Source organism: Cryptomeria japonica, chromosome 4 (assembly GCF_030272615.1).
Source record: "Cryptomeria japonica chromosome 4, Sugi_1.0, whole genome shotgun sequence".
In the NCBI taxonomy this organism is placed as follows: Eukaryota; Viridiplantae; Streptophyta; class Pinopsida; order Cupressales; family Cupressaceae; genus Cryptomeria; species Cryptomeria japonica.
Genome location: NC_081408.1, coordinates 590875094 through 590897516, shown reverse-complemented (window position 1 = coordinate 590897516; position 22423 = coordinate 590875094). Strand labels below are relative to the sequence as shown.

Genomic DNA, 22423 nt, shown 5'->3' with positions numbered 1-22423 from the left:
GCAAGGGGGCTTCATCTCGACATTTTACTGCAAATTCCAAGTGCATAGCTTCATCCCACATTCTCATATCAGGTTATAGTCATTTCTTTGTCTCTTTTACACTTAGTCTTAAATCGCATGATCCAACCTTTTACATTCTAAAAGAGGGGTTACTTTTACTTTTCAAATCCATTGTCAATTCACTTAGCATTCAATCTCTTCCTATTGAGATTGGATCTAGTGAATTCTCCCCCTCTTTTAAATGTAATGTGCGTGAAAAGGTTAAGGAGAATCTCTTGTGAAACTTTCACTCCTTCTCTTGAGGAGAGAAAAGCTTTCCTCTTGATTTCTTCATCACGCTCTTTCACCACCATTACAAATATATATATATATATATATAACCAAAATACAGCCAAATTAATGTTGATTCATTACTGGGTTTAAAAAAAAATTATTAGTCAAAATCTGGACACATATTGGGTGATCAGGTGCACCTCTCGCTAACCACCCACGTACTATAGCACGTTTAAGACCTCAGGCGCGTATTGACACCTCTCCCATAACAACTACATTGAAATGAAAAATGAGGGATGTATTTATTGGCCCAGCTAGCATTGAATGAATAACAATTAATGTGAAAAAAATGCAATTATGTTTTCTCGCCTCTATCTCAAATCAATAGCCTCCCAACCTTTCATATCAATCATGCCCAACCAAAAGAGATCCTGCATAAAACCTTCACCAGAAGCATGTGTAGAAATTAGATCCTCCAACATCGTTAGCCTTTGTGTTTCTAGGTATGTTTTTGCGTTTTGACTGTGGAAGTGCTTCCATGTTGAAATTTAAAGGTTAGTTAACCCTAAAAATCAAATTATTTTATAACATTACAAGGTCATAGGAATCAAATCCAATTTTTTTTTTCATTAGAAACTAATATTCTTCGTAGGAACTAAACCAAACAAATTTAATTGTTAATTTCAAAATATTCTCATCCAAGTATGTTGCATAGGCTTCCCCTCTCAAATAAATTAGAGGGCATCCATATTTTTCTCTCTTTCTTCTTTAACTATTAGCAAAAAGGTTTTCCTATAAATTCATTGGTTTTGGCTTCAAAACGAAAACCCTCGAGGATTTGAAAGTGCTATTCTCACATGCACTTCACAATAAAATAAAAACCCTACATAGTTAAGAGGCTCACAAGAGAGTGGTCAAAATTTTATTTTGGGTTAAACTGGATAAGCTAGAGTAAAGTGGACTTAATGGATTGAAATTTTTGTGTGAGTATTCAAAGTGATTGTTTTCATAACCATAAAATAGTATTATATAGGAGCAAAAGGTATTAACACTTGTTGAATTGTCTACAAAGAGGCAAAACATTTTGATGTTATGGAAGATTTCACATTTTTATATACAAACTCCCAAAATCCTCTATATTGTTTAGTTGGTTGTGAAAACTCCTTATTATGTACTTCCATATAGAAACTTGCCTCTTTACTATGTATGCACTTTTGAAAGACCTTCCTATGAAGTTAATGGCTATCATTCTTCTTAAGTTATTCTCTATCTCTATCATCATAAGGACTGATTATACATAATATGTTATAATGTTTCTTTATTCTCCCTTCTATGTCTATCCGCCTTCCTTTATGCATGGTGGACACATTTAAGATTGTCCACTATTAAGGACAAAACAAAGCTAGTGCCCAACTATAGTGGTAGGGTTGTGATCTGCTCCCTTACTATTTCTTAAAAGGTTGTATTGTGGAAAGAATCATAAATACTTTTTTCCATTGTTTTGGTTGGTTGGCTAGTTGCAACTCCCTTTATATGTAGAAAATTGGTATCAAAGTGGTATAGTAAGTAAAATCTCCTTTTCAGAAATATTGAACCAAAGGGCATTAATGCATACTGGGAAAGGTTTCTTTCTTAATTATTCATAAATACTATAGCTACCTAAAAACTTAGGTAAAATATTATATAAGTGAGTTAAAAAATAAGTAAATAAAAAATTTAATTAGAAATCTTTATTCAATATATTTTGTTGAAAAATAAAAGTAGATATTTACTTCTCTTTGGTAATTATTTAGGGTTAGGGTTCACATTGTTTCTATTATTTCCATAGAGTTCATTTACTTTAATCTAATATAATCTTATCTTTTTTAAAAATAAATATTTAAAACATCAAAATATAAAAATAATATTATTTTATCTCGCTAGGCTAGTGTACTGCAATTTATTAACATGAAAAAAAAAAAGGAATAAGGAAACTATTGTAATATAAAATGATAACATATAATAATTTAATATTAGTATTATATTATGACCTTGACCTTACACAAACATAATTTTGATATAATATTTAATAATAATATTATATGTTCACATTATTTCTATTATTTACTTAGAGTTCATTTTGTTAAATTTAATCTAAATCTTTTATTTTTAAAAATAAATATTTAAATGCATAGTTTACATCAAAATATAAATTAATAATATTATTGCATTTGGGTTAGGTTAGTGTATGCAATTTATTAATATAGAATATTATAAAAATTAAACATATATAATAATTAAAAAATCATTGTAATATAGTATTATAATATATAATAATTTCATATTAGTATTGTGCTATGACCTTTTGCAAAATTCTACTCTGAGACATGCCAAACTCATCTACAAGGAGGCAATATCAAGATTGTATGCTACAAAGAATGCATCCAACTAAGCAACAACGAATGTGTAGAAGGTAACCAAATTTTTATTTATATCTAGCTATCTTTTTAAAGAATAACTAAAATCATTGCTTTCACCGATAATACCCTAACTTAATCATTGTTGTGTGCAAAATACAGACAATTACAACAAGCATTTGTTCGACAACTTAGAACAAAAAAAGAGAGAATATTTAGAAAGACAAGATAGATGGTGAGAATGCCTACGTTTAACCCAATGAAAGATTGAGAGGGGGGGGGTGTATTAGTCTAAACAAATAAATTATTGTAGCATATAAATAATTAACCAACCATACATATCAACACATGAACACCAAGATTTATAAATGGAAAACCCAAATAGGAAAAACCATGATGGGAGTCAACCCACAAGAATATATCCACTATGAATAAAAATGATTACAAATGAGAGATCATTACTCCGGACTTACATAGCAAGGCTAACTGCTCATGGGACAAGATACAAAGAGGACTTGCAAAACTTGAAGCTAACTACACTCAAGGAAATATACTGAAAAGTGATATGAAAAGAAGAATCTTCTAATTATGAAGTTGTCCTTGAACTTTGCATCAAGCGACCAACATCAACACACAACTCTGGTCTCAATTGCCAACACTCTATTTCAACTCTGTCATAGTCTTAGCACAACTTGCATAGCATTCAAACAAAACTTTTCTTCTTTGCTCAAACTTCCTCTAATCATCACTCTTTACCACCTCATCTACACTCTCATACATCTCACACCCCACACACACTTCTACAACTCAAATACACATATGCCTTATATACAAGATAGATCATCAAATCTTAGACCAAGTCGGTTTGAATCAAAATATACTTTTCGAACTAAAAACACACACGTTGATCCACTCCAGGAGAAAGAGAGGACCAAAACACATCTCCCAAGGATTAATACACTAATTTGCAATCATCAATACCTAACCAATAATGTATACATATTCTACACATCAATATAAGCAATCACCGATAAAAAACATAAGCTCCCATGTACATAAATCAAATCCAGATCTCAACATGCTATGGTAAGACCCATAACATATCAATCATGCTTCCACAAATCATATTCAGACATAAGGATAGGTCAAATATCGAACATCACAACCAACAATGAACAATACCACAACACTCAGAGAACAAAAAGATGTTTCCAGATCACATAACCATCATATGTAAGATACCAAAAATATAACCAATTATGATAACAATAATACTCAATACCAACACTAGATTCTGGATCTAAGCACTTCCAGAAGAACCAATAGAACAACTACACCAATAACACAACAAGATAAATCTACACCACAAACATTCCGGACCAAACTGGAACAAGTTTGACATCAATGACAACCACAACAATACATCAATGTATACTTCCAACAACCTACATATCCTTGAAGTTAATAATACAAAGTTTTGTATGTTTTCCTCAATTGTGCTAGGTATATACAAGATCTTTCAATGATTAACAACAAATATATTATAAGATAATCGATCTCTCAAGTTAATTGTTTACATCAAAAAAAAAAATTGTACTATAATAGCATTTTATGCAACTTCCTGGTTCAAACTAAGTTCAATTCATTCATGTTCTATTATTTTCACTTTTCAAATTCAATTTATTTATATTGTACACAATTAGTCATAACTAAGACAATTTCCATTTCATATGACCTCTTGAATTTCTAAATAAATTTTACAAACTATTAATATAACCCTTACACTTATTAAAATGAAGTGCTAGTGCTATAAATTAAAAGCACTGCTCTAAAAAAAAGTCAGATAAAAGAATATTACGATACAAGAGTTATAAACAAACTTTTCTCCACTAAATTTTATGTCGACTAGATAAAAATGTACGCAATTGATATGACGATACTTTTCATTAGATGGACCCAGATATTAAGTTTCAATAGAACTTATCCAATGAAGTCGCTGAAGAAGTTTAGGACCCGCTGTAAGAAATTCTAAGGATTATCTAGGTTCCAAGTTACTAATAGAGGTTTCATTCCGTGAAGAAATTGCAGGGATGAAACTAACATTCGGACTCTAACTGCTCATGCGTACGAACGCAGGTCTCGTTGGATCTGGTAATGATACAGAATTGGTGGTTATCATTGTAACAATATTAGACATTAATGGACGCACGTCTGGATCGATCTATGTACACAGAAGTCCAATGTGGGTGCATCTTATCACTTGCTCTTCTGGGCAATTTCCCACCAGTGCAATATCCATAATATTTAGGGCATGCCCTCCTTTGAATAGTCTCCATGCCTGTATCATATGTCATATTCACAAAAAATCACTTTCTCATCTCAATGAATGGTTAATTGGGAAAACTAATTTCTTACCCATTCTAATAGGGTGAGGCTCTGTTTTTCTTTGGAAAGATTCATGTCCGTATTTTTTCTTCCGCTTACAATTTGTAGCAGTACAACTCCAAAACTATAAATGTCGACTTTTACAGACAATTGCCCTCCAATTGCATATTTTGGAGCCATGTAACCACTGCATACATCAAAAAAATCCTATCTGTAATGTTTATTTTCGGTATGTTGCACTTTTTGTAACTTAAAACAGAGCTTAGGATTATATATCGTACTGCAGTTTTGGGTGTATGACAAACAAAAAGAAAATAATAGAATTGAATTATTCTTGCTAAGTTCCTACAACTTTTGATTGAATTTCAGTTTCATTGTCAGAGAAGAGTCTCGCTAGCCCAAAGTCAGCTATCTTAGGATTCAATTGCTCATTCAGTAAAATGTTGTTTGCCTTGATGTCTCTGTGAATTATTCGAAACTGTGAGTCCTCATGAAGGTAAGGAAAGCCATGAGCAATTCCAATTATGATATTAAACCGCTTTTGCCAATCGAGTATTCTGCGCTTTAATGGGTCTATGTTTCCATTTTAAAATGAAAAATCAATGTGAAGTATCAGTCATCTCTCAGATTCTCTACATAAATTTTTACACAATTTATTCTGGTAGGAAGAAATGATTCATGATTGACTCACCAAAAAGAGAAGTGTCCAGGCTTTTGTTTGGCAAATACTCATAGACAAGCAATCTTTCGGTTCTTTTGGTGCAACATCCAAGCAAATTCACTAGATTTCTATGTTGAATATTTGTCACGAGTTCCACTTCATTCATAAATTCTCTTTTCCCCTGTGCAGACCTTGCAAACAACTTTTTCACTGCTATCTGTTTGCCATCTCTGGTCGTCCCCTGAGAATTAAACAAATCCACATCGGTTTAATGAAATATCTGTTATTTTTTCGGATCTCACAAAATATAATTTTGTTCTAGGATACAATATACTCATACCTTATAAACTGAGCCAAAACCTCCCTCTCCAAGCTTGTTATTGTCATTAAAATCCTCTGTTGCTTCGATCAAAGTTTCTAAGGTGTGTTGGTAGTATCTAGTAATTTCTACCAGCTACCATCTGCTACCACCACCAGCGTGCATTAAAGAAGACTGTCGGTGCAAGAAAAGTCTAGATGATCAAATGGTGAAGGAAAGAAATCCAGAAACTTCCTCCAAGGACCTCATCTATATGCTTCTAGAGAATTCTCATGACCTCTATAAATAGAGGCAGATGTAATACACCCAAAGCAAGCAATAAGAAATCTGTTTTAAGTGCAGTAGCACAAGTATACTCCTTTCCTCTATTTTTCCCCTATTTCTGCCCACTTTCATAGTGGTATGAGAGCTAGGTCAGAGGAGCAGACCGTGAGAAGTGTTCACAGCTGAGTGATGAAGAAAGGAGCTATTGCAGATTATAGAAGATAGCTGGTGATGCTGCTGAGTGTATGAAAAAGAAGTTCGTTGAAACAAGAGATTGAGGTTTTTGAAAGTTTCCCCCACCTTCATGTGGTATCGGAAGTTGCTGTTCGCTGCTCCAAAGATGAATGTGTTGTTTTGAAGAAGCATTGCCCTTAGCAACTGAGAAGGAGTTGAAAGAGTGAAAGAGGCCACAACCAAACAAGGAGGAGATTAGTCGTATTTTGCAAGAAGAATTGTTGAAACACGAAATACAATCATGGCATCAGGTATGAATTATATGCAACCTCTAATTCTAGTGTTTACAAGAAAAAATATGATAATTGGGCAATAAGAATGAAGACATTATTTCATTCTCAAGAATTGTTGGATATAGTAGAGAATGGGTATGTAGAACCACAAAATGAGGCATCATTAACCCCAAATGAAAAGAATAAGCTTGAGGAGACTAGGAAGAAGGACATAAGGGCCTTAAAAATTATTCAACAAGGTATGGATGATATTGTTCTTGCTAGAATTAGTGGAGTTACTTCAGCCAAGAAAGCATGGGAAATATTAGAGACAACATACCAAGGAACAAGTAAAGTTAAAGTAGCAAAGTTGCAAGCACTTAGAAGGGATTTTGAAAATTTTCAAATGAAAGAATCTGATTTAGTAGAACAATTTTTAGTTCAAGTTATGAATGTGGTTAATCAAATTAGATTAAATGGTGATGAGCTAACAAATCAAAAGTTGTAGAAAATATTCTTATGAGTTTGCCTAGCAAGTTTGAACTATTGTGGTTGCAATTGAAGAATCTAAAGACTTGTCAAAATTGTCTATAGATGAGTTGTTTGGATCATTATATAATCATGAATACAGGTTGAACAAGAATAGTAATTCTTCATTAGAGAATGCCTTCAAGTCACAGATGACATTTGGTAGAGGCAGAGGAAGAGGAAATTCAAGATTTAGAGGAAGAGGAAGAGGGAATCTTCAAAGAGAGGAGAGAAGAAGTCCTAAACCATGAGGAAGGAGAAATCAAAGTTTCAACACAAAAGGATGTAGTAATAATCAATCATCACAAATGTATGATAAGTCCAATATTCAATGTTACTACTGCAAAAAGTATGGACACTTTGCTAGTGAATGTCGAAAGAAACAAGTTGATATAGGAAAGCAAAATGCAATTTTTTCTGAAAATAGTTCAGAAACATTGTTCATTACATGTCACATAGCACAAGAAATTCCAAGTGATTCTTGGTTTCTAGATAGCGGGTGTAGCAATCACATGACAGGAAATAGAGATTTATTTGATTACTTGGATAGCTCAATTAAATTGGAAGTGAAATTAGGTAACAATGACACAGTGGAAGTAATGAGAAAAGGTACAATCAATGTGATGACAAATTTTGGTAAGAGGACTAATTCTGATGTTTATTATGTACCGGGTTTGAAACACAATCTCACAAGTGTGGGTCAACTTGTTCAAAAAGGTTATAAGGTTATCTTTGAGAATGATGTATGCACTATATTTGATAAATCTTCTAGTAACATGATAATTGCAAGGATTGAAATGACAAGGAATAAGATGTACCCACTTCAAATGAAGAGTGAAAAGGTTGGAGAAGCTGAAGTGAATTTCAAGGCAACTTGTTTGGATCAAGCATGGGTATGGCACTTGAGGTATGGTCATCTTCACTTCAAAGGATTATCTTTATTACAACAAAAGGAAATGGTAAAAGGATTACCCCCAATTAAAGAGCCACTAAATTCATGTAATAGTTGCATTTTGGCTAAACAACATAGAGATAAATTTCCAAAAGGGATGTCATATAGAACATGGAAACCTCTAGAGATTGTACATATGGATATATGTGGTCCAATGCAAACACCATCATTAGGGGGGAGCATTTATTTTCTAACTTTTATTGATGATTTTAGTAGAAAAATATGGGTTTACTTCCTTAAGTACAAATCAGAAGCATTTGGAAAATTCAAAGAGTTTAGAGCATTGGTTGAGAAGCAAAGTGGCCTGCCCATCAAGGTATTGAGGTCAAATAAAGTTGGAGAATACAAATCAAATGAGTTCTTAGATTATTGCAAGTATCATGGAATAAAGAAACAATTCACTACGAGTTACACACCTCAACAGAATGGTATTACAGAAAGAAAGAATAGAACAATAATGGAAATGGCAAGGAGTATGTTGAAGGGAAAGAACTTACCAAATGAATATTGGGCTGAAGCAGTAGCTTGTGTAGTATATATCTTAAACAGAAGTCCAAAAAAAAGTGTCAAAGACAAAGTTCCACAACAAGCATGGAGTGGTAAGTCCCATTGTGTATCTCATTTTAGAATTTTTGGATGTGTTGCATTTGCACATGTGCCTAAGGAAATAAGAAGTAAGTTGGATGATAGAGGTGAGAAATGTATCTTTATTGGCTATTGTGAACAATCCAAAGCATATAAGTTGTTTAATCCCATCACTAGGAAGGTAATCATTAGTAGAGATGTTGTTTTTAAAGAAGAAGAAGCCTGGGATGGAAGTATAGACAAAGCAATCACAGGTACTGTAGCAATACCTTATGATGAAGAGGAAGGAAAAGAACAAGGAAGCGAAGGAGATCAATTGCATGAATAAGAAGGAACTTCGTCAAGCAATCCACAAGGAGAAAACTCAACAAGGGATCTTGAACAAGATGAATCTTCAAGTCATTCCTCTCCTAACTCACAAGTAAGTAATGACTCTATTCCTACACTTGCATCATTAAGATCAAGGAATAGAAGTAAGAAAACTAGAAGTCTACAAGAAATTTATGATCAAGGAGATAGAATAGATTTGCAATCAAACTTTGCTTTATTTTCTCATGATCCTACATATTTTGAAGATGCAATTAAATAAGAATGTTGGGTTAAAGCAATGGATGAAGAAATAGAATCAATAGAAAAGAATGACACATGGGAATTAGTAGATTTGCCAAAGGGAAAAGAATGCATAGGAGTAAAATGGGTTTACAAGACCAAATTTAGTGCAAATGGAGATATCGAAAAGCACAAGGCAAGGTTAGTAGCCAAGGGATTTGCACAACAATATGGAGTAGATTATAATGAAACATTTGCACCCATCACAAGACTTGATACAATTAGAATGGTATTAGCTATAGCAGCTCAAAACAAGTGGAATGTTTACCAAATGGATGTCAAATCAACTTTCTTAAATGGTTTTATAGACGAAGAAGTTTATGTACAACAACCACTAGGATATGAGAAAAATGGGCAAGAAGATAAGGTATACAGGTTGAAAAAAGCACTCTATGGACTAAAGCAAGCACCTAGAGCATGGTACAATCGGATTGATACATACATGATGAATAATGAATTCAATAGAAGCAACAGTGAGCCTACACTATACATGAAGGACAACAAACAAGACCAGATTGTAATTGTTTGTTTATATGTTGATGATTTGATCTTTACTGGAAGTTTATCTACTGATGAGTTTAAAATAGAAATGAAAAAGGAATTTGAGATAACAGATTTGGGATTAATGAGATATTTTCTTGAAATTGAAGTTATACAAAATCATAAAGGGATTTTCATTTGTCAAACAAAATATGCAAAGGATGTATTGAAGAAGTTTAGAATGATAAATTGCAAGCCAGCATCTACTCCTATAGCAACAAGGACAAAGCTTAGCAAAGAAGATAAAGAGTACAAAACTGATTCAACCATATTTAGAAGACTTATTGGAAGCTTGATGTATTTCACTACAACTACGCCAGATATTATGTATGGAGTCAGTTTGATATCTAGATTTATGGACACACCCAAGAATTCACATTGGCAAGTTGGAAAGAAAATATTGAGGTATATCGCAGGAACAATAGACTATGGAATATTGTACTCCACAAAAAATAATTTTGAATTGACAGGATATACAGATAGCGATTTTGTAGGGAGCGTTGATGATCGAAAGAGTACTTTAGGTTATGCATTTCATCTTGGAACAGGAGTTGTTGCATGGGCATCAAAGAAACAACCTATAGTGACTATTTCATCCACAGAAGCAGAATATGTAGCAGGAACATCAGCGGCATGTCAAGCAGTATGGATGTGAAGGATCTTGATGGACTTAAAGCATGATAAAAAAGAGTCAACAACAATCTACTGTGATAATAAGTCAGCAATTGCACTATCAAAAAATCATGTCTTTCACAAAAGAAGCAAGCACATAGACACGAGATACCACTTCATCTGAGAATTGGTTAATAATGGAGAAATCAACTTGAAGTATTGTCGATTTGAAGAACAATTCGCAGACATATTCACAAAGGCATTAGCACAAAAACAATTTGAATATTTAAGAGAAAAGTTGAATATTATAAATAGCAATGTAATTACTAGAAATTAAGGGGGAGTGTTGGTAGTATCTAGTAATTTCTACCAGCTACCATCTGCTACCACCACCAACCTGCATTAAAGAAGACTGTCGGTGCAAGAAAAGTCTAGATGATCGAATGGTGAAGGAAAGAAATCCAGAAACTTCCTCCAAGGACCTCATCTGTATGCTTCTAGAGAATTCTCATGACCTCTATAAATAGAGGCAGATGTAATACGCCCAAAGCAAGCAATAAGAAATCTGTTTTAAGTGCAGTAGCACAAGTATACTCCTTTCCTCTGTTTTTCCCCTGTTTCTGCCCACTTTCAAGGTGAACGAAATTTGCTCTTTTTTAAAAAGCCTCCTTTGTATAACATCTTATTATCAGAGAGAAACGAGTAAATTCAGAGTTACATATTATGCAAAACCAGATAATCTAGATGTAAGACCAGAAAACAATAGTAAATGAATCTACAGTATCACCTTCATTCTCCCTCACAAGGGTTACTGGCTTCCTCGAAACTGCAGATTTAAATTTCCTTAGGATTGCCAAGGAACAAGCAGCGAAGATGACTATCGAGCCTATAATAATCCCTAATATCATCCATAACCTTCCTGATGACTTTTCTGCAAGACATCGTTTTAATTGTTATGGTAAAACTTCTGTTATAAAATCAGACAAGTTATAAAAGAATGAAAATTTATAAATATTAAAAATAGGAAATTTGGATGACCATCTTACTTGATCTCATTGGGGAAGGTTCATAGCGAGGACTCTTGGTTATGGAGGGCGGTATACTTGGAGGAAGAGAGGGTGGTATACTTGGAGGTGCAGGTGGATCAACAAAGGGATAAATCTCATATCGTAGCGTGCAACTTCCCGACATTGCCTGGGCGCCTTGTTTAGTATAGCAACAACTCTTCAGAGCTTCGTTCGCCTGCGACAAACAATTTCTACAATCCTTGATCGATATGTCTCTCCAACACTGTACTAGACCGTAAACCTGGCCCGAAGCCTTTTCATTTCCCATTGTAGAAGAATACTCACTTTTTCCTGAGTAAAAACCCATACTTTCTGGACGGCAAGCTTTATCAATCAGATCTGACAGATGACCGAATGTTATGCGCTTGGAAGCTATAAGATTTCCTTGTGTGACACTCTTCACGTTCACTTGGAAAACAAAGTTGGTATCTAATGTTGAAATGAAATTGGAGTTGTCATAGCGCAAGAAGCAGTGATCTATCCATACTCGCCCAGCTATGTCGTTGGCGCAATTTTCTGTAATAGTGCTATTTGCCTCCACTGAACACTTTGAGCATTTCGCTGCTGATATATTACCCATACACTGTAGCAGGCCATAGACTTTATTGGGAGATTGGCCACGGTAAGAGGTGTTAAAGCCTGAACTTTGAGGTGCATTACGAGACAGATCATTGATAACTCGTTTTAAGTTTGTGGAATATGCACTTCCCTCTTTATAAGTTGAGGCATTATTGCAGACAAATCCTCTGTTCTCACAGAGAACAGAAAGGAAAAAACATTGTCTCTCTGTAATTGTTGGGGAAGGTGGAGTTGCACCTTATTATCTACTCCTTAGACCTAATAATTTACGAACAAGACAACTCTGATTGGCTGATCTTTTATCAGTTGTAAAGGCATTATACTTTTTATTTTGTACAAAACAAAGTCATGGGTAAAATTTCAATAATAAAACAAAATGAACTAAGTCATGGGTAAGTCATTCACATAAAGACAAGGGAAATGGACAGCTGTAAGTATTCCGAAGCGTGTTTGACTTGGTATAAGTTGATTAGGTGCAGATAAGAAAAGTGTGCATTTTACCTTCTACGAAACAGTCATTAAAATTATTATTTTAAGTCTTACTGTGCGAAACCTCCACGCCAGAATTATCCTCGCATGTTTCAGAGGTACTTGCTGCAGGTCAATAATGAAGAAATTAAACAAAGTTAGTTTGTGGATATTAATGGGGCGGAAATAGGTATTCAAAATTGTGAGGTGCGTTAGCTCGGAGTAAAGATAAGTGATACTTTTGAAAGGAATATTTAGAAAGGGACATGCACCACAAAAAATGCAATTGTCAATACAGGCGGTGACACTTTGCTTTCACTTCAGGCCTACCCTGTTTCTTGAAATGATATGAAAATAATTTTTTTAATTATATTCGGAAAGAGTGTAATAATAAAGTAATCAACTCATCAACCTCAATTTATGTTTATGATGGTCTTTTTAATCTTTGCTAATCATAATCATGGTTTTTCTATTGAGTTTGATCATACAATCTGTCATTTTTACAATTTGTTTGTTTCGTTTTGAAGAAAGTTGTTGGAGATTTATTATTACTATAATTGTTCTTAATTTCTTTATATATTGAACACTTCAAGTTGTAATGTTATTCTATTTTCATCGATCTTAATATTCCAAGATGATAAATCTTGTTAGTCCATTTTTTTTTGGATATTTTTCACTTTTCTATTTTACACCTAAAATAGTGCGACTTAGGAGAGAGGACCAAGTAGTTGAGCATGTTCGAATAATTGCTATAGCAATTTATTGGTTTAATGTCCAATATTTTAAATAATTTAGCACTAGTAGTAGTGGCTTTAAAATTGTTAGTGTTGATAATGAGTAGCAAAAATTGAATGAACTGTACTCCTTGGATCTAAAAGGAAACAAATCATGTAATGCCACATCAATGCACTAATAAAACAAAACTATTAATCTAATTTTTTGGGGCCTTTTTGGAGACCTCAACAAAAACAATGCTAATGCGGCATCATATTTGGTGACGTGGGCTTGAAACCTTAGTTAAAATTAGAGGACTTGCCAAGTAAGCTACTATAAAATATGAGAGTGATTTAAATTAGATAATCAAATTTACCCACCCATTAAGAAACGTCATAGTAAAAGATATTTTACTCTTGCACACATCAACATGGTAATCATTTTTACATTCACATGAAAATGGTGATAAGATATAAAAAGGTTATGAATTCATGATGATTTAAGGGAGAGGGTCAATGGATGCGTGAGATCCTATCATGGTAATAAGAGTTGAATGTTTGGGCCCCACTAGTTAACAAAATATAAGTTAAAGCTAAACAAAGAATAGCCCTTATGTGATTCGAAAACATCAGACATCACAACCAACAATGAACAATACCACAACACTCAATGAACAAAAAGATGTTTCTGGATCACATAACCATCATATGTAAGATACCAAAAATATAACCAATAATGATAACAATAATACTCAATACCAACACTAGATTTTGGATTCAAGCACTTCCGGAACAACCAATAGAACAACTACACCAATAACACAACAAGAAAAATATACACCACAAACATTCCGGACCAAACTGGAACAAGTTTGATATCAATGACAACCCCAACAATACATCAACGCATACTTCCAACAACCTGCATATGCTGGAAGTTAATAATACAAAGTTTTGTATGTTTTCCTCAATTGTGCTAGGTATATACAAGATCTCTCAATGATTAACAACAAATGAATTATATATAATCGATCTCTCAAGTTAATTGTTTTCATACATCAAAAAAAAAAATTGTATTGTAATAGTATTTTGTGCAACTTATTGGTTCAAACTAAGTTCCATTCATCACATTTCAAATTCACTTTATTTTTATTCAATTAATCATAACAAAGACAATTTTCATTTCATATGACCTCTTGACTTTCTAAATACATTTTACAAATTATTGATATAACCATTACACTTATTAAAATGAAATGCTAGTGCTAGAAATTAAAAACACTACTTTAAAAAAAGTCATATAAAAGAATATTACAATACAAGAGTTATAAACAAACTTTTACTCCACTAAATTTTATGTCGACTAGATAAAATTGTACGTAATTGATATAACGACACTTTTCATTAGATGGACCCGGATATTAAGTTTGAACAAAACTTATCCAATGAAGTCGTTGAAAAGTCGTTGAAGAAGTTTAAGACTCGCTGTCGAAATTCTAGGGATTATCTAGGTTCCAAGTTACTAATAGAGGTTTCATTCCTTGAAGAAATTGCAGGGATGAAACTAACATTCGGACTCTGACTGCTCATGCTTACGAACGCAGGTCTCGTTGGAACTGGTAATGGTACAGAATTGGTGGTTAGCATTGTAACAATATTAGACATTAATGGACGCACGTCTGGATCAGCCTGTGTACACAGAAGTCCAATGTGGGCGCATCTTATCACTTGCTCTTCTGGGCAATTTCCCACCAGCGCAATATCCACAATATTCAGGGCATGGCCTCCTTTGAATAGTCTCCATGCCTGCATCACATGTCATATTCACAAAAATTCACTTTCTCATCTCAATGAATGGTTAATTGGGAAAACCAATTTCTTACCCATTCTAATAGGGTGAGGCTCTGTTTTTCTTTGGAAAGATTCATGTCCGTATTTTTTTTTCCGCTTACAATCTCCAGCAGTACAACTCCAAAACTATAAACGTCGACTTTTACAGACAGCTGCCCTCCAATTGCATATTCTGGAGCCATGTAACCACTGCATGCATAAAAAAAAACCTATCTGTAATGTTTATTTTCAGTATGTTGCACTTTTAGAATTAAAAACGGAGCTTATGATTATATATCGTACTGCACTTTTGGGTGTATGACAAACAAAAAGAAAATAATAGAATTGAATTATTCTTACTAAGTTCCTGCAACTTTTGATTGAATTTCAGTTTCATTGTCAGAGAAGAGTCTCGCTAGCCCAAAGTCAGCTATCTTAGGATTCAATTGCTCATCAAGTAAAATGTTGTTTGCCTTGATGTCTCTGTGAATTATTCGAAACTGTGAATCCTCATGAAGGTAAAGAAGGCCGCGAGCAATTCCAATTATGATATTAAACCGCTTTTGCCAATCGAGTATTCTGCGCTTTAATGGGTCTATGTTTCCATTTTAAAATGAAAAATCAATGTGAAGTATCAGTCATCTCTCAGTTTCCCTACATCAATTTTTACACAATTTATTCTTGGAGGAAGAAATGATTCATGGTTGACTCACCAAAAAGAAAGGTGTCCAGGCTTTTGTTGGGCAAATACTCATAGACAAGCAATCTTTCGGTTCTTTCGGTGCAAAATCCAGGCAAATTCACTAGATTTCTATGTTGAATATTTGCCACGAGTTCCACTTCATTCATAAATTCTCTTTTCCCCTGTGCAGACCTTGCAGACAGCTTTTTCACTGCTATCTGCTTGCCATTTCTGGTCGTTCCCTGAGAATTTAAACAAACCCACATCGGTTTAACGAAATATCTTTGTTATTTTTTCGGATCCCATAAAATATAATTTAGTTCTAGGATACAATATAGTCATACCTTATAAACTAGGCCAAAGCCTCCCTCTCCAAGCTTGTTATTGTCATTAAAATCCTCTGTTGCTTCGATCAAAGTTTCTAAGGTGAATGAAATTTGCTCTTTTTTAAAAAGCTTCCTTTGTAGAACATCTTATTATCAGAGAGAAACGAGTAAAGTCAGAGTTACATATTATGCTAAACCAGATATTCTAGAGGTAAGACCAGAAAACAATAGTAAATGAATCTAGAGTATCACCTTCATTCTCCCTCACAAGGGTTACTGGCTTCCTCGAAACTGCAGATTTAAATTTCCTTAGGATTGCCAAGGAACAAGCAGCGAAGATGACTATCGAGCCTATAATAATCCCTAATATCATCCATAACCTTCCTGATGATTTCTCTGCAAGACATCGTTTTAATTGTCATGTTAAAACTTCTGCTATAAAATCAAACAAGTTATAAAAGAATGAAAATTTACAAATATTAAAAATAGGAAAATTTGGATGACCATCTTACTTGATCTCATAGGGGCAGGTGGATCAACAAAGGGATAAATCTCATATCTTAGCGTGCAACTTCCTGACAATGCCTGGGCGCCTTGTCTAGTATAGCAACAACTCTCCAGAGCTTCCTTCGCCTGCGACAAGCAATTTCTACAATCCTTGATCGATATGTCTCTCCAGCACTGTACTAGACCGTAAACCTGGCCCGAAGCCTTTTCATTTCCCATTGTAGAAGAATACTCATTTTTTCCTGAGAAAAATCCCATACTTGCTGGAAGGCAAGCTTTATCAATCAGATCTGACAGAAGACCGAATGTTATGCGCTTGGAAGCTATAAGATTCCCTTGTGTGACATTCTGTGTGTTCTCCAGGAGAGTAAAGTTGGTATCTAATGTTGAAATGAAATTGGACTTGTCATAGCGCAAGAAGCAGTAATCTATCCATATTCGCCCACCTATGTCGTTGGCGCAAAGTTCTGTAATAGTGCTATTTGCCTCCACTGAACACTTTGAGCATTTCGCTGCTGATATATTACCCATACACTGTAGCAGGCCATAGACTTTATTGGGAGATTGGCCACGGTAAGAGGTGTTAAAGCCTGAACTTTGAGGTGCATTACGAGACAGATCATTGATAACTCGTTTTAAGTTTGTGGAATATGCACTTCCCTCTTTATAAGTTGAGGCATTATTGCAGACAGACCATCGGTACTCACAGAGAACAGAAGGGAAAATCATGAGGAAGAGCAAAGGAAAAAACATTGTCTCTCTGTAATTGTTGGGGAAGGTGGAGTTGCACCTTATTATCTTCTCCTTAGACCTAATAATTTACGAACAAGACAACTCTGATTGGCTGATCTTTTATCAGTTGTAAAGGCATTATACTTTTTATTTTGTACAAAACAAAGTCATGGGTAAAATTTCAATAATAAAACAAAATGAACTAAGTCATGGGTAAGTCATTCACATAAAGACAAGGGAAATGGACAGCTGTAAGTATTCCGAAGTGCGTTTGACTTGGTATAAGTTGATTAGGTGCAGATAAGAAAAGTGTGCATTTTACCTTCTACGAAACAGTCATTTAGCGTTCTACGAAACAGTCATTTAGCGTTCTAATTTTAAGTCTTACTGTGCGAAACCTCCACGCCAGAATTTTCCTAGCGTTGCCGGTTTTACCATAAATATAGTTTAACATTAAATGGTCCAATGCCGTTACAATTCCTTCCACGGAAAATACAAAATAATGTTCTTTATAGTGCCACTATGTCAATAGTCAATTTTATCGTTTGTATCTCAATAATCGAGAACAAATCTCAAATGTCTAAATGTATTCTGGCACGTGGAAATACAATTATAACCCAAGATTTATTCATTAATGGCAAGCACAAACTGCTGAAGTCATGTATTTCCTCGCATGTTTCAGAGGTACTTGGTGCAGGTCAATAATGAAGAAATTAAACAAAGTTAGTTTGTGGATATTAATGGGGCGGAAATAGTTATTCAAAATTGTGAGGCGCATTATCTCGGAGTAAAGATAAGTGATACTTTTGACAGGAAGATTTTTCATAGAAAGGGACATGTACCACACAAAGAAACTTTGCTTCCAGAATAGCTTCCATCTTGGCTTTGTCTGACATTGGGGTGATGATGTGAACATGGGAAACTGCATCTTCAACCTTTATGTATTTCTTTTTTCTATCTTTCAACATTGATGCAAGGATTTCAAAACTGACTTGTATTTCTAGGAATTTATCAAATGCATTCAATGAGAAATTTGTTTTGTATAGTGATCCATTAAGGAAAGAAAGTCTTGTATGATGGCATCACTTGTCACAAGGTTTTGATTATCATCATACAAATAACAAGGAATATAAGCTATTCTTGCTGAAATAAGATCAATTTCATCATCACCTTCCTTCTTTTCTCGATTCAGTTGCATAATAATTGACCTTATTGTTTCTTTCTTATGAGACAATAATGACATAATTTGGATATATTTCTCTCTTGTTGGAATTACCTTATTCTCCACGAGGACATCAATTCTAAAATCCTCCATTTTATCCCAAAGAGTTGCACTTGTTTCAATATCCTCGACTTCTTGAGATTAAAAAGTTTTAACACCTTACATTTGACTTTGGATAATTTCAAAATCAGCGAACAACTTAATCGTTGAATCTAGAAGATGAGAACCTTCTGATTTCAATCGAGCAATCCACTCATCCACTACTCGACCCTTGATGCCCACCTGTTCGACCTTCTTGAGAGCCTCAGTATCCATTGAGGAAACAATTGGCTTGATTTATTGGGAAGATTGTGTGACTTTGAGAAGCACACTACTCAATGGCTCACATTTATGCTTTAATTCATTCTTTTCATCTATTTCTTGATCAAATCTTCGCACTAAAGAATTGAAATTTTTTTGGGAGTCTAACTTGACACTTTCATGTGTCTGTACTCTAAGCTCTACAGTCTGCATAGTATAATCCCCAGGTTGTATATTATCCTTATTCTTGTTTGAAGATGGCGCCATAACCTTAGCATATTTCCTTTTGGTAGTCAGATCTACTAGTACCCGAGAAACAATCTTTGGCTTTTTAGTACCTTTGAATTTGGGAGCAGCCAACTGTTAAAAATCAAATTCATCTGGTGAAATTACCTGTTTCTTTATTTTGGGTGCTACTACATCCATCCATGGTGGTAACTCTATGTTAGTGAATGGAGTTGTGGCCTCCTGCTGAATATCAACCGCTATTTGAGGAGCATTCTGACTTGAAGTTGCAGCAGTTGTAGATGCAATCATTGGTACCAAGGCTACAATGTCCAGTGATATGCCAACCGATGTAGCAATAGTATTTGCTATTGATGCCTCCTTTGTAACAACTATGGATGGAAGAGTGGATGGTGCACTAGTGGTAATCACAGTCCTCACACGAAGTGGAACTTCAACTATGATTGTTGTGGAAGGCAAAGGCACCATCTGTTGTTCTACAAATGCTTGCTCCATAGTTTTAGTAAAATCCAAAATTGAGGATTCAATGGTGGATGAAGGAATATCATCCAAGCTAGAGAAATTAGACAATGTAAAATACTGTTGAGCACCCTCCAGTTCTAGTATTTTTATATTCAACTCTTCATCATTATATTTCTCATCTTCTTGATTTAAGTCAGATTCAATAGAATGAATAATAACCTGTGTATGAGTTGATACCTGTGAAGTGGTGTGAGTATTGGTCTCTCCTTGATGAGCTGGTTCTTCAACCTGTATTTACTCTTGACGAGGAATTTCCCCTTCTTCTGGTTCTTTTTCTTTCTTAGTTTCTTGAATAGATTGCTGCTCTAGCTCCTTTGTTGGTGTCTCTTGTACTGCTAAAGAAGATTCACTTTTCTTAGGCCCTTTGATTGTGAATTTAATTTTAGGTCCTTTTCCCTTAGATTGTGTTGAAGGGATTGATGGTGGTGTTTGCACATCTGCTTTGCTTTTAGTCCTCATTTCAGCTGTAGTTATTTTACTAGTTGGACCATTACTGTTATCACCATCACGAGAACTGGCAGGAAGTTGTTTCATCCTGATCTTCTTCTTTAATAACCATGCATTAGTATTGGCCAAAATAAGAACAATTATTTTGTAATGGATGTACTTTCCTTTTTTGACCATTGAATAGGTGGTAGTGGGGAATCAAGAATCTTTTGTTCAAAATAGACTGGGTCTATTATGTCACCAGTATCCTCATGGTCATTGGGATTTTGGCCAAATCCAGATTTTCAATTTGCTCCAATGTAAGGCGACTAAAATCCATTTTCCTCACATCCTCTTCATCCTGACAACCAGGCCATACATCTTCAAACCTAAAACCATGAGTGTAACTTCTTTTGAGTTTACTCTTCATTCCATGAAAAATCAAAATTATTTTGGGCTTTGAATCTCCTCATAGTATTCCATTGCATTTATTTTACCATCTTGGCCTTGGGATTGGTCATAACTAAATATCGGCCAATAGATTCTGGAAACTTGAGGCTAGTCTTATGAGCCTGTGACTTCTTTTCATGTACATAAATCAATTGCCGACATAACTCCATGAGTATAACCTTATCAGATGGATATCTTGTTAAAATAAAGGGTTCTCCTGTGAAACATCCTATGCGGATGTAAGTGAATGTGGGGGTCTGGAGAAAGACACATCCAAAATGAGAAACCTTATTGTATGTTGTCTCTGAAAGTCTCTTCTTCTGTAAATCCTTATCAAACATATATTTCCATACAAAAATGAATGCATCGTTGACTCTTCTGAAATGACTTCCTTGATTATTGATTGTGAGTTGATCATAATAACTCCAAACAGGCACTAATCTCCTATCACCCTTTGTAGACAAACCTGGATATTGCCTCATGGAGGCAACTGCATACACAAGGTATGAGGTCATGTATAATTTTAGTGTTTTTTTGACCTCGTTCAATTATGTAGAAAGGGCATCATTGATCTGCTCACCCCAATCTATCTTGGTAGCTCCTTTCCTGATTATATTCATATAATAACACATCCATTTTTTTAAATAATGAGAATCTTTCAGGCCTTTTACTCGTGCCAACATGGTAACCATATCATTTTATTCCTCATTGAAGTCACTTCTATGAAAATAATTTGGCCATCTGGAGTGGTGGAATTCCTAGCAGAAGAGAGAAAAACTGTATTAATCATTTTCTTACACTTTGCTTCATTTTTTTGAAAATATTCTTGAGCACTTTCTTGAGTAATGTCAGCTACTTCCTCAAGTGGAGAGCCCTTGAATACACTATTGAAGAAAACATTGTCTAATGTGATAACAACATTCTAGTCGACATCTTTTACTTGTCTTGTATTTGGATCATGAGCTGCGACTGGGAAGGAAGCATATTTGTGCAGCTCTGATTTGATCACATTCGACAAGTGTGAAGGATCATTCTTAAATCGATTAATGATCCTGCATATTCACATGACCAATTTTTGTATCCTTTATCTCCTTGATATTGGAGTCAACTGAGCTTTTTGGATACATGTTCAAGTATTTATCATACTTGTACTTCAACTTTTTTACCAATGATTTGTTTGGTGAGGATTCTAATTGACTTGATGAAGGATTTGATTTGTCTTGAGAGGGCTTTGACATTTGCAAATTACTACATCCAACACTGAGGATTAGATTTTTTGACAATCATCATCATCAAAAAACCAAATTTTATCAACTGGACCAAGAATCAAGAGCTAATATCGACTAGGGAAAAATATTGTCGAAAATTGGCAGGGCGGAGAAAAAGGTCCGACTTGTCCATTAGGAATCAAAATTTTCAGAATTTGCACATTGGACTTTAAAGTCTGACGTGCAGGGGAAAAATGTCTTTCATTGCATATCAGACTTTAAAGTCCGATATGCAGGTGATTTAAATAATATTTGCATATTGGACTTTAAAGTCCGATATGCAATGATAACATGCAAAAATAATATGCATATCGCACTTTAAAGTCTGATGCGCAGGGAGAAGAGAAATGATAGACATGTTAGGTTTTAAAACCCGACATGTCAACTAGATAAGACCAACATGAACATATCGAACTTTAAAGTCCGATATGTAGGGGGAAACAAAACACTTTATGCTAACACATCGGGTTTCAAAACCTGACCTACTAGCAGGGAAGAATGTCTTCTGCATGTCA

General features: G+C 34.5%; 3 protein-coding genes across 3 annotated transcripts; all 3 read right to left on the bottom strand.

The window, feature by feature from the left end:
• Window positions 1-4890: 4890 nt before the first annotated feature.
• LOC131875224 (cysteine-rich receptor-like protein kinase 44) lies at window positions 4891-6664 on the bottom strand. Its single transcript, XM_059219290.1, has 6 exons — window positions 6463-6664; window positions 6056-6132; window positions 5746-5956; window positions 5393-5627; window positions 5085-5241; window positions 4891-5007 (listed from the first exon to the last, which is right to left on the bottom strand). Exons 1-6 carry the CDS (start codon window positions 6662-6664, stop codon window positions 4891-4893), a joined length of 999 nt encoding a protein of 332 aa, XP_059075273.1.
• Window positions 6665-11310: 4646 nt separating this feature from the next.
• Window positions 11311-12534, bottom strand: LOC131875223 (cysteine-rich repeat secretory protein 38-like). The gene is made up of 3 exons (XM_059219289.1): window positions 12491-12534; window positions 11617-12383; window positions 11311-11501 (listed from the first exon to the last, which is right to left on the bottom strand). Exons 1-3 carry the CDS (start codon window positions 12532-12534, stop codon window positions 11311-11313), a joined length of 1002 nt encoding a protein of 333 aa, XP_059075272.1.
• Window positions 12535-14739: 2205 nt separating this feature from the next.
• Window positions 14740-17562, bottom strand: LOC131875494 (cysteine-rich receptor-like protein kinase 44). Its single transcript, XM_059219969.1, has 7 exons — window positions 16748-17562; window positions 16488-16631; window positions 16254-16381; window positions 15941-16151; window positions 15588-15822; window positions 15281-15437; window positions 14740-15203 (listed from the first exon to the last, which is right to left on the bottom strand). Exons 1-7 carry the CDS (start codon window positions 17493-17495, stop codon window positions 14901-14903), a joined length of 1926 nt encoding a protein of 641 aa, XP_059075952.1. The 5' UTR covers window positions 17496-17562; the 3' UTR covers window positions 14740-14900.
• Between the last annotated feature and the right edge of the window lie 4861 nt (window positions 17563-22423).